This window comes from Dicentrarchus labrax, unplaced genomic scaffold (assembly GCF_905237075.1).
Source record: "Dicentrarchus labrax unplaced genomic scaffold, dlabrax2021, whole genome shotgun sequence".
Lineage (NCBI taxonomy): Eukaryota > Metazoa > Chordata > Actinopteri > Moronidae > Dicentrarchus > Dicentrarchus labrax.
The window spans coordinates 6,397-18,472 of NW_026136843.1; the positions used below are offsets into that span (position 1 = coordinate 6,397).

At 43.2% G+C, this 12,076-nt stretch overlaps 1 protein-coding gene across 1 annotated transcript; it reads right to left on the bottom strand.

Moving 5' to 3' along the window:
• Positions 1 to 2,769: 2,769 nt before the first annotated feature.
• On the bottom strand, positions 2,770 to 5,540 carry LOC127360062 (uncharacterized). Its single transcript, XM_051394316.1, has 4 exons — positions 5,465 to 5,540; positions 5,331 to 5,376; positions 4,013 to 4,601; positions 2,770 to 3,786 (listed from the first exon to the last, which is right to left on the bottom strand). The coding sequence occupies exons 1-4, from the start codon at positions 5,538 to 5,540 to the stop codon at positions 3,652 to 3,654; spliced, it is 846 nt and encodes a 281-aa protein (XP_051250276.1). The 3' UTR covers positions 2,770 to 3,651.
• Positions 5,541 to 12,076: the final 6,536 nt, after the last annotated feature.

A 12,076-nucleotide genomic window follows, 5' to 3' on the forward strand; every position in this document is an offset into this window, starting at 1 on the left:
CAATTAAGAGTTACTATGTTTAGGTAATTTAGGTTCATATGTAAATGATATACTTGGGCATAAATTTAGCTTTGACAGAATGATACTTAGCATTACTCAACATATTCTAAAAATGACCAAGACATTCAGAATAAGCATTATACTGATTGCACTTACTGTGTTAATGACAGTCACGTCTGACACTGTTAAAGTTAATGACATCTGACTGACGACCCCGATATGATGGTGAAAACTCTTGCTGTTAGCTTTTAAGCTAACAGTTTCACAGATTGGAAGGAAAAGCTACTTCACCAGCTAGAGCTGATAAAAATCTGCCAGGTGTTTGGAAATGACCTCAGTGATGTGCAAATGTCTTCAGTCATGCCATCCTTACCTCCGTGACTCAGTCATGACCTTGGTCACTCAACATTAATCTGATGACTCTAACCTGGACATGCATGAATCAATTCGGTGATGGACTTCAAACAATAAAGGGATGAGGCTCAATCTGGACCCGAGGTTTGGTTACTGGACTACAACGCTGCTTACAAATGTCATATACAATGAAGTAAACGTATATTCTTACCTATAAAATGAATAAATGTAGGGAAGTAAATGAGCTACCAATTTAAGATACAAAAGATAGTGTGTAGTAGCTTTACACCCGTACAGCTCACATACGAGGCTCTGCATAAGAAATATGACATTTAGTTTCTCTTATATTAGCACATTTTCAAAAACTAATTTCTGACCATTGGTGGCAGACCCAACATGAAATGGGTGTCTTAGCAGTATTAGCACTATTATTCAAACTGTATTACCTGTCTGACAAACTCATCTAAATAAACTTAAACTTAACTTAATACATTTCACTGTGTAAAAATACTAACTTCTTTCAATGTAAATGAATTAGGAAGACTTTTCTTTGCATGGTCACAATTACAAGTAGTCTTTTGGATCTTCTGTTAAAACATCACTTCTCTGGATATCAGGGAAATGCGGCTATACTACAGTTTAATGCAAACAGAACTTAGCAAACTTGACTTCACCCTGAACAGGACCTGGCTCAAGGACTTACCAAGGGTAAAAAATGCATTACCTATATATCAGGTGCGTAACACATAATCCTGTACATAGTAAAACAAATTAGACATCTGGAGAATTTGAAGCAATAAACAACACACATTAACTTGTAATAAAATCAGAAGCCACTCTGTTATAACAGCTTCTTTGATGCGAGGACAAGTAAGGCCTTAATACTATAATAGAACGCTCAGTAAAACACTCAAAAGGCTTTCATGAACATGGCTTGTAATTCTGTTTAGTAAATGGATCACAAATAACATCTTTAAAAAAGCTTAAGAAGAAAGCTGAAATGATGTAAGATAAAACCAAATGTACCCTCTGAATTTTCTTTACATTACATTAGTCTTGCCCTTACATTCCCTCTGAGACAACCCTAGTTTACATCTAGGCAATTCCTACTAGACTGTCCTAGACTATTCAAGCCATGTCTGTAAAAGCCACCTTAACCTAAAAGGCCTACCGTGTCCTGTGACTACACGTGCTCCTCATATACAGTCACACAGACATGAGGGAGCCACTAACCAACCAAAGTAGGAATGAGTAGTACTACCAAAAGCACTACAAACTTAGTGCTACCTCTTAGTGCTACATACTTAGTCTGTACTACTGTCTGTAGTACTAAACGGTAGCACTGCGTCGTTGGTGGGGTTTGTCCATTATCTTTGTCCTGAAGCTGAGTTCTCAATTTATCTAAAAAGAGCATTGTGTAGCTGGTTTCGATTCCTCTGTCTTTACAGACTTGCTGTCAACAAACACCAGATCACATCCTTAGCAATGGTAGTTTAAGCTAGCTGTACTGTGTTTACACTCTCAGTGGTCACTGTTACAACTTCGTATTGTCATGTGCTGTGCTGAGATTTCTTTTGGCAGGACGTAATGTTTGAGAGTGTCCACTGAGATTCATGTATAAGAAATGTTCTGGTAGACTAGATGAAATTAAAACTACTGGATACAGAGATATTTTCCAACTTTTTAGTCAGTTATGACACACCACTCTGGCTTCCTATTTTTGTTGTCTTCAGCTGCTAAAGGCAGTGGTCTTCAAGGTTCAGTGAGTATAGCTCTGAGATTGCCTTCTTTATACTGCTGATGTTCTGAGACTGAGTATGTCTTATCATTCATCTATAGCCCTTCTCATGAAGCAGAATGAGAGGTTCTTGCATCCAAAAATAGTCTTGACTGTGTTGTTAGAACAGTCCTGATGTGGGTACCAGCTACTCCACTGCAGATTCCATTAGAGCACAAGTATGAGACTCAGTTTGGAGAAGAAGTGGGAAGGTGTATCTGCTGAGTGACCACTGAGTGTAACAGTATCTAAGCTGGAAGCAGTATACCCAAACCTAGCAAAACTACCTTGCTTGAAAAGCATCACTGGAGATAAATGTGTAGCTAACTGCTAGGCAGTGTATCATACCTAAATCATCATTGGGTACTGACCAAAATGTATCTGTAGTATCAACTACTGAAAACGGTCAAGTATCCAAGTTGGTATCAAATGGTTGGTCAATTTCATTTTCTCTACTTATACTTTAATTAAGTAGTATTGAAGTATATTCAGTGTAATATAAAAAATATATTGTTGGTATCAGTGCTTAAACTGTATTATTGTATCAGCATTGGAATGTTTAAATTTCAAACAATACCTACACTAAATAATCTCATCTTACAAATGGGTTTCCTTTAAACTAGATACCAATAGAGTCACCATATGAAGAGGAAAAAAAAAGATGTTACTTTGAGAAGTTGAGATTGCAGTTGGCTCCTTGTCTTGATCGCTGGGACGAACCGCTTGGCTCGGCTAACGTGTGGCAGAGGAGCGATTGATCTTTGTAGGGCCGCAATGCACTTAAGATGTCTTGGTAACCTTATGGCTCCGTTTCAAGGCGTAGCGGTTTCTATGTGCTCAGCTAGTACGTCAGAAGCTCCACTGTAGCTGACTGCAACTCCTTCATAATGCAACCGCATGTTGGTTCTACTGGGAGAGCACAAGAGCTGCTAGACAAAATGTATTCTAGCAAAGCCATTTTCTGGGCAAACCTTGCTGTGATATCTGTTCTCTATTACAAAGTGAAAAGATATATCGGAGTAGCATTGAGGTTGAGCTATAACAACGGAGTGAAATCCTAAATCACTTCCTACCTTATGGGAATCTACAGTCAGACCATCTCGACGGAGAAGCATACATCTAGCGTAGCATTTGTCCTTACGTCAGGGCCTAACGGCGCTATTTAAGCCTTAATAATCATACTTCAGCTAGACCCACAAAACTTAACAATACTTTTATCATAGTAACGGGGTTCTACCACATTTTCAGAGATGTGGATAATAATGTTTCCTTGCGTTTCTCACCAAAGCCTAGCTAACTTTCTGGGAGAAATAATTTTAACCTGCTTAAAGAACCCATCTAGTCAAAAAAAAAAAGAAAACAGGGTGTTAAATCTTTTTATCCTTAAAGTAATATGGCATGCATCTCTAAAATGTTAACTTGAAAATGTATTTATGTGTTTGAAGACCTAGCATGCAGAGAACAACCTTAATGAATGCTTAACTCACAAATGCCACTAATTCAATGGTTACTAGTTAGGTTTAATGTAATTTAACACGATCTGATACCTGGGGGATCAGTGTGCCATCCCTGTTCTTCTCTGCTTTCTTGCGGGCTAGCATCTCCTTGTACTGCTGCTCCCTCTTTTCCAAAACCCTCTGGTTATACAAATCCAGCTGCAACATAAAGAATACAAACACCATTAAAGCTTTATCCTCATGCAGCTGCAATGTGGTAGCCTTTCATCATTTCTAAGGTTTCTACTTTATTAAATTCTTTAGTGTCTGTCTAGATTACCTGGGCATACATGCATGACTATTTAGATTACTGACAGCAGATACAAATCCTCAACTCATAGGAACTGTACTTCAGTAAGAATAGTAGTACCACTGCTGATCATACCTTCTCTTTCTGCTTGCTCTTTATGTCATCATCTGTCTCTGCAGAGGTCTGAGGACTTGAGGCTGATGGAGACTCTGTAGGTAAACTAAACTGGACTGTTTTGACCAGTTTGGCTTGTGGCTGTACAGCTAGAGATTTCATGGTCTCAATGACCTTCAGGCATCTGGCCACTGTCGTAGAGATGGTTGTCTGGTCATCATTTGTAGGACTCGATGTTGCTGGTGTTGATGATGGTGGTGTCACTTCAGCAGTGGTCAAAGGATTGAATGAGTTAAGGGTGGAGCTGCAGGAAGCTGGCCAATAAAAAGGAAGGCCTGCATGACTGGAGGGTGGAGAGAAAAGAGGCTGTCCAAGAGGGTGATGGGATGGAGGTCCAGGTAGAGGCCCTGGAGGATGTTGTCCGGATGGGCGCCGAGGTGGAGGACCAGAGGAGGCCCTGGAGGAGGCAGTCCATGACGCCGTGGAGGAGGTCCAGGGGGAGGACCAGGGGGAGTTCCTGCAGTAGGTCCAATTTTCTGGGGTGGTAGACCAGCTGCAGGAGGAGCTGGGGTGGCCATGCTGAGGGTTGTGGAGCTCTGGGCTTGGGAATCTGAGTAGTCATTCCAACAGGCCAACTGATTGGTGGGCTTGGCTGTTGGTGGTGAGCAGGTGGAGGCCCAGAGGAGGTTGTGCAGGAGGAGTGGTGGAGGGTATGCTCCCCATTGTCTTGGTAAGACTTTGCAGCTGTTGTGCCTTCTTAATGCCTCCAACTCTTGCTGGTCCAGGAATCCGTCATACTCAGAGACAGCTTTATGTCTGCTAAGTGGCTCCAAACTGGAGGACCTGACAGGGGAGGAGGAATGGATGTGATCTGATTCAATTGAACTAGTTCTACTTGTTTGCCGTTCTTCCCTTGGGGATGACAAAGTCTCTCTTTCTGTGGATGAGGACTTTGGGCTATAGATTTTCTCTTGGGCTCTGCTTGCCAGTTTGGACACATCTCCTGTACTCAGTTTCAGGCCAATCGTACGGAGTAGACTCTGGATCTTGTCATAGGGTTCTGTCTTAATCTTTAGTTCCTCACTTGTTCTCTCTACCGAGGGCCGTTTAGGGCTTAGTTGGTTTTTTTCCCCTTCTAGTGCTAGACTAGTGCTTGGCTGCTCTTGAGCCAATCCCACAATCCTAGAGAAACCTCTGCCATCCTGGAGTGCCCGCTCATGAGGCAGAAGGTCATCATTCACGTAAACCTGTTCTGATTTTTTTCAGCATCCACCTTTTTTGTTAAGCGTGTCAAGGGAAGCGATCAAGGGGTGGTTTCTCAGCTGGAGGTGATTGGCACGGTGTTGTGTTCTTCTGTTTGGGAGAGGGACTTCTAGGAGGCGGTTCTGTGGGAGAAGGAGGTCGGAAAGGGGGTTGGGAAGATGAAGTGGCAACAGTATGTGTTAAGGGAGGTTGGGTGGAGGCAGAAGGAACTTGGCTGGACTGAGAAGGTGGTGAGAACCATGGGGTTCTGGAGACTGGCTCCGTTTGACAGGCCGATACGGATCATCGTATAGTCGGGTCTGCATATGCCGGGTCATAGTAGCGGTCGTCATAGGGTTCATCATAAACATCGTAGCGATCAGTATAACGTTGGCTGGCAGACGTAGGGGCCACTATAGGTAACGTCACCATAGAGACGATTTCCTTAAGGGCGGTCACCGTAGGGCGGTCTCCATAAGGCCGATCGCTGTAAGGACGCCTGCTGGGGTATGGATCACCGTAGTGGTCACTGTACCGCCGTTCTTGGTAAGGACTGTATGGCCGGTCCATAATAAGGATCATCATATGGGGGATGACCACTCTGGTCGTTTCTTTAAGATAGATCGAACTGGTTTGTACTCAGTCAGTGGAACAGCGATCCTGCCATGGTCGTAGTCTATACAGGTCCTCTGTCCAGGCTCTATGTCCACTAGCGACTTTTGTAGGCAATCATCTCATTGAGCTCCTCCAGTTCCCGCTTCTTTCTCGCCAGCTCATCATCCATAACTCCGACACGTCTGGGAGGAGGGCTCCAACTCCCTCCCCCTCTTCTTGTGACTTTCTTCACGCTCTCTGCTAATTTTGCTCCCCCTTCTTGATGGCCCGTCCTTGCTTCTTTCTCTGCTCCTGCTGTGGCTCCTGCTGGAGCTCCTGCTTCCCGGCTGTGACTCCTCTGCGGCTCTTGGCGGGGCCACCGGTGCACCTCTTTGACCTCTCTCGGCTTCGGCTTCGCCTGTTCCTGCTGCTTTTACGATCGCAGTCAACACTGGTGCTGCATCTGCTTTTAATGATACGTCCAAACTGGTCTCTGGGTGGACTTTTACTCCTACTCTTGGCCCTAACCCTACTATGACTCCCTACTTTGACTCCTGCTCCACTCCTGCTCCGACTTCTGCTCCTGCTACGTCCATATCTACTCCGACTGGTATTGTAGTCCCTTCTGCCGATACTGGTCTTGTTGTCCTGCGATCTAAGGTTTTTCACCACCGCTTTCAGCTTTCTGTCTCTGGTTTTGCTTTCCTGAAATGTCAGAAGTAAGTAAAACAAGTCAGAGAGGTTTTTCTTCTTAAAATAATTTCACAAAATGTGTATTCCCATACATTCTGTATAGATGCCAACGTGAAATAGGTCATTTACTCAAAGCCAAAAGGTGACATATGACCTAGTGGTTTATATGTAGAAATAGGTAAACATTTGTTTGTTCCAACATTACATAGATACTAAAATTTATAACTCACTCTGTGTCTTCTGAAGCTTTTTGTCAGCTTGATGGTCATCTACCAAAGAGATTAATACATTAGATATTAGATATATGTACTGAACTTCTGGTGCTGGCGTGAGCAGGGACGCTTATCCAGTAGCTCCATCCGTGGCTCAGTGGTGGGCACAGAGCTGCACTCTCTGGTGACAGTGGCAGAGAGAAGGGACCCTGGACAAACTGACTCACCACCCACTGCACAACACCTTCACAAGGCAGAGGAGTGTGTGCAGTGGCAGACTGCTGTCCCAGTCCAGCTCCACCAATAGACTATATATATATTTATATATATATAAAAATAATGATCTCTGCAAACATCTTGAAACAACTGTAACTGGTAAATAAATGTAGGTTATGGTAACACTATAGAAGCAATGTACAGCTTTGCATTGAACCCACAAATCATCCTGTAATATATATTATCCTTTACTGAAATGAGATGGAAGTTGTGTTAATGTAGTACAAATATTTAATACAAAAATGTTTGTTGGATCCAGATGGATTTGAAAAATTAACAAAAGCAGCAAACTCTTAATTCTTCCCACAACGTACCTACGGATTTAACGAGTCAACTCCACAGTTTGACTGGTTATGACTGAAAAAGATTCCTTTACTTTCTAAAATATGTATAATATTGTCTTTTATAGAATCCTGTTATTTCTAAGTTTCGTATAAACTGTGCAAAACATTGCAGATTTCCTTTCCTTTCTTTGTGCCTTGATATCACGATTCATTTCTCATTTTACCAACATGAATCTTCACATATTTGTACCTTGATTTAACCAACTCAGGCTTACATTCCTAACATAACTGTATAAATATAATATATAAGTCTTTACCTTTCCTTTGTTTGCACCGGACTCCGCCCAGTTTCCGAGCAGGGAGGAAAACGCTCGGTGTGACGTTTTATCCTGATGGCCTGATGTCCCCCTCCGCCGTTTCATGCTTGGAGAAAAAACAATAAACGTGTTTTTATTTGAGATAAAATACATAAATACAAACACCTAAACAGACACAAACTCTACTGACTGCCTGAAGGCACAACTACTTCTGCTGTCTACAACAGTTTCAGGCCTGTTAAAGGACAATAAGAACAGTTACAAAGTGAACATACGTAGTTGTTGAACTACCAGACAGTCAAAAGGAAATATTCATACCACATTATTAAAGACTTCAAAAACTAATGTCAGGGAGTTAAACATTATATTTTCCCAAAGCCTGAAACCTGGATACAATCACTTAACTTGCTTCCTTACTACTTTCAAGTTACAAGACACTTCTTACCAGACATTAAAATTCCAGCTGGTAAAATACAGCAGATTTTATGCAAAACTGTAAATGCTGTGATGAAAATTAAAGTCCCGAGATTAGTGGTTGATGTGGATCTGACTGACTGGTCCCGGGTAGTTCTGGTTATGAATATCTGAACAGTCCAGCTTCTTGTCCTGACATAATCGGACTCTCTTTTTTAATCCTAAAGCTCCTGTAAAAAGCCCTCAGCCATCAGAACTTTGACTGAAAGCCGAAGAGGATAAAAAGGATTAAAAGGGGGACTCACGGGGACGACGCTAAACTCCACCTTCTCGTTCAGCTCCAGTTTCTTCTTCTCTATCACCTCGGACATGTGGAAGTAGAGTTGAGGGTTCTGAGAGCACTTGATGAGCCCCGAGTCGTCCAAGAACTCGATCACGATTCCCTGGTTAGAAAATCAGTCACACAAACAGTTAGACCGGTTTGGTTGGTTTCACAGATCCTGTGGAACCAGCTTCCAGTTGTGGTTCAGGAGGCAGACACCCTCACCACATTCAAGAGTAGGCTTAAGACATTCCTCTTTGATAAAGTTTATAGTTAGGGCTGGATCAGGTGAGTCCTGAACCATCCCTTAGTTATGCTGCTGTAGGCCTAGACTATCGGGGGATTTCCCATGGTGCACTGAGCTCCTCTCTTGTGCTTTCTCGTCTCGCAGGTTCTCATGGATCATGGTGGAGCCTCCTGCCATGGTCCTGCTTGACTGCCATTGCTAATATCACTGATGTTACTGTTATTATTATTAATATTATTATTACTAAAGTTACTATTATTATTATTGTCACTGCTCATTGTCCCCCATCATTGTTGTTGTCATGTTCATCATCATCAGTCACTACTATTAGTGTAGTTGTTGCTACTGTTGTTGCTGTGCAGCTGTCTGTCTGTTTGTCTGTCTGTCTCTCTCTCTCTTTCACCCCAACTGGTCGAGACAGACGACCACCCACCTAGAGCAGAAGGATCTGTCCTAGGTTTCTGCCTTTTAACAGGCAGTGTTTCCCTTGCCCCCGTCGCCAAGGTCTTGCTCATGGTGGTACTGTTGGGTCTCTGTAAATGTTAAAAGGAGTTCGGTCTACACCTGCTCTATTTGAAAAGTGTCCTGAGATAACTTCTGTTATGAATTGGTGCTATACAAATAAAATTGAATTGAATAGATTCAGATTCAGTCTCTGCAGCTGCTCTGACTCAAACTAACAGCACGAGGGAGATGAAAGCGTTCTAAAGTCTTACGTGTCGACGTTGTTCGGTGGACTCTTCAAAGGAGTCGGGGAGAATTTCCACGTAGGTCGCTCGCTCCTCTTTGGTCTCCTGATGGGTGGCGATGTTGAAACGTACCTTCACAGATCAGATACAGTTCAGGATGAGAAACCAACATCCAGAATGAAGAAACTGGTTGTTTCAGCACAGTTACGGAGCTGAAAGCCGCAGGTCAAACACAATCAATCTAACAGCACATACTCAGGTTACCCACAGTAAGTGGCTCTTGGTGAGTTAACCACAGGGAGAGGAAGTATTCAGGTCCATCAAGTAAAAGTACTAATATCAGCCCCATTTCTCCTGAATAATTACTGTATTCCTAGCTATGAATTGGGATACTGAGTGTGACAGTGCATCTCCTGTGAGTCTCTTTAGCTTCGCCACTCTGACGTGTAGATGTACAGTATTTCATTACTGTGGTTACTGCGACAGCCATACCTAAGGTCTTACAGCAAAATATACTTTATTATTTTATGACTCGTTCTTTGCACATGCACTATGAATATATATAACAATAACAGTATTTAAAAGAAATGTGCAGGAGAGGTTTGAAGCCAAAAATGGCTTATGAAGATTCCTCCTATATAAATATAATCAGTACAGTGCAGTAAAATGTTCCTGTCAGTGTTATATCTGATGCTTTAGATTATTATTGATGCTGTATTCAGGTTGAGCTCATTTTTAATATACTATAAATACTGTTGGGGACTTTTGGCTATGTCCAATAAATCTGTATTTATCAAAGTGACTTCGCCCTAAAAATTACTTTATGCTGTTGGACTCGCTCTCTGTGGAGCTCACGTTGTGTAGCCTGTGTTAGCTGTTAGCGAGAGCTGACAGATGTCTGTGGAAGGTCTGACGACATAAAATAAATGTCAAACGATGAGTGTCATATATATTTAACAGTAATAATATACACAGTTAATCCCAGCTGGTTGCTTTAAACCCTGTCTGTAAGGCCTCCAGCATTCTCTCACCTTGTCTCCATCCAACATGGTGGCCGTGGTCAGCAGGTCGTTGGGGCCGAAGGGAAGCTGCTTCTGTTGACCGTCGATGGTCATCACTAGTCGACCCATCTCTGGGTCCTGTTTGGCTCCGCCTCCTGCTGCGGCTCTGCCCCAGACTCATTCTTCTTCTTCTTTACCTCCTCATCCTCCTTTTTAATCTCTAATCTCTTACCCTCCTCTTCTCCTGCTCCTTCAGGTTTGCCTTCCTCCTCCTCCTCGTCCATTTTCCACTTTAATTTTCACCTGCAAGAAAAACATTTAATTTATGGATAATCTTCTTTCTTTCCACACTCCAGAACTTTAAAGACTTTTGTAGTAATATTTTTTGTACCAGTCTGAGGAGTGTTTGTCCTCCCCTCAGCACCTCCTCCTCGTTGCTCCTCCTTCAGCTCCTTCTTGATCTTCTTTATGTTTTTGAAATGGCTTTGAGGACGGTGCCTTCGAATCGCTCCTTGCTGATGTCGTCCAACGTGTCGGGGTCTCTCATCTTGAAGCCGAGCGGCGTCCACTGCAGCGACAGCGAGCGGTCAGAAACTGTTTAATGTGGTTCATGATGTTCTCTATAGTTAATGAGGAGTTAATGGAAACTACTGAGGACATTTAGGAGATCAAACTGTCCACAAACTGCATACAATCTGAGCTAAACGTCCCTGTAGCTTCCAATCAATAGCCCTCAGTGTACTTTCACTGCTGTGGAGCAGTTGGGGGGGGCAGTCACATAAATCAATATAGTGTCTTTGAGAATATCACACTATCAATATCAATGTTACATTTATATTTGACCCCTAACGGTCGTGTGTGTCCAGATGTTTGTCACAAACATTCAGTTGAATCAAACTTTAGCTCATAACTCTGTTCAACTCTTTCAGTGGGGACCACTGAGAAAACTGTACAATAAACCCAAATATTGAACACAAGAACTGCAGGAAATTTGTGTAGCAGTTTGGATGAATTGTGATTATTTCCTGTAAACATCAGCCTTGTGATGCCCTTGAAGCTATGGTGGCCCCTAGTGGGGTTGCCGACCCCAGGTTGAGAACCACTGCACTATGTGAGCTGCAGAGACAACGATATTGGATATTTCTATATAGTTATTGTTAATGTCTGCCACCGGGTCAGATTCCCCTTGAAATCAATGAAACGAGGCGGTAGAAACACCTGGGCGGGCTCCTGTCCACAGGGGGGTGCTCTGTATGAAACCTTCAGTCAGTAGAACAACATTAAACTGCTGCTGTATTACAGAGAAAGGCTGTGATCCAACATATGAAGTCTCATTAGCTGTCATCACCTTGCATTTGGCCGCTGACAGCTGCTGCCACTTCATCCTTCTTCCCTCCCTCTCCACCTCTCTCTCCCCGCTTCCTCTCCTCCTCCTCCCCCTCCCCCCTCCTGCCTCTTCTTCCCTCTCCTCCTCCTGTTTCCCTCCTCTTGTCCTCCTCCTCTCGCTTTTTCTGCTCCTTCAGGATTTTGCTTCGACCCTCTTCGTCCTCAGTAGCCTGATGGCTCTCTTTAGATTTCACCTGTGGAGCGCACACACACACACACACACACACACACACACACACACATTCGTGTGAGGAACAGCGGAGTCCCAGAGCAGGAACCAAATGTTGGAATAGAACTTCTAAAGGGGGGGCAAGAGGGACTCAGTAGGGGCATTAGTACAGGGACAGGGGCAGTAATACCGGGACAGGGGCATTAGTACGGGACGGGGGCATTAGTACGGGGACGAGG

What these genes read in the sequence shown, in the direction of transcription:
- LOC127360062 (XM_051394316.1), bottom strand. Translation starts at nt 5,540, where the DNA reads ATGATCCGTATCGGCCTGTCAAACGGAGCCAGTCTCCAGAACCCCATG. An exon ending in CACCTTCTCAGTCCAGCCAA is followed by an intron (nt 5,377 to 5,464) that starts GTTCCTTCTGCC and finishes CTTCTCCCACAG; the next exon opens with AACCGCCTCCTAGAAGTCCC. An exon ending in AAACAGAAGAACACAACACC is followed by an intron (nt 4,602 to 5,330) that starts GTGCCAATCACC and finishes ATGACTACTCAG; the next exon opens with ATTCCCAAGCCCAGAGCTCC.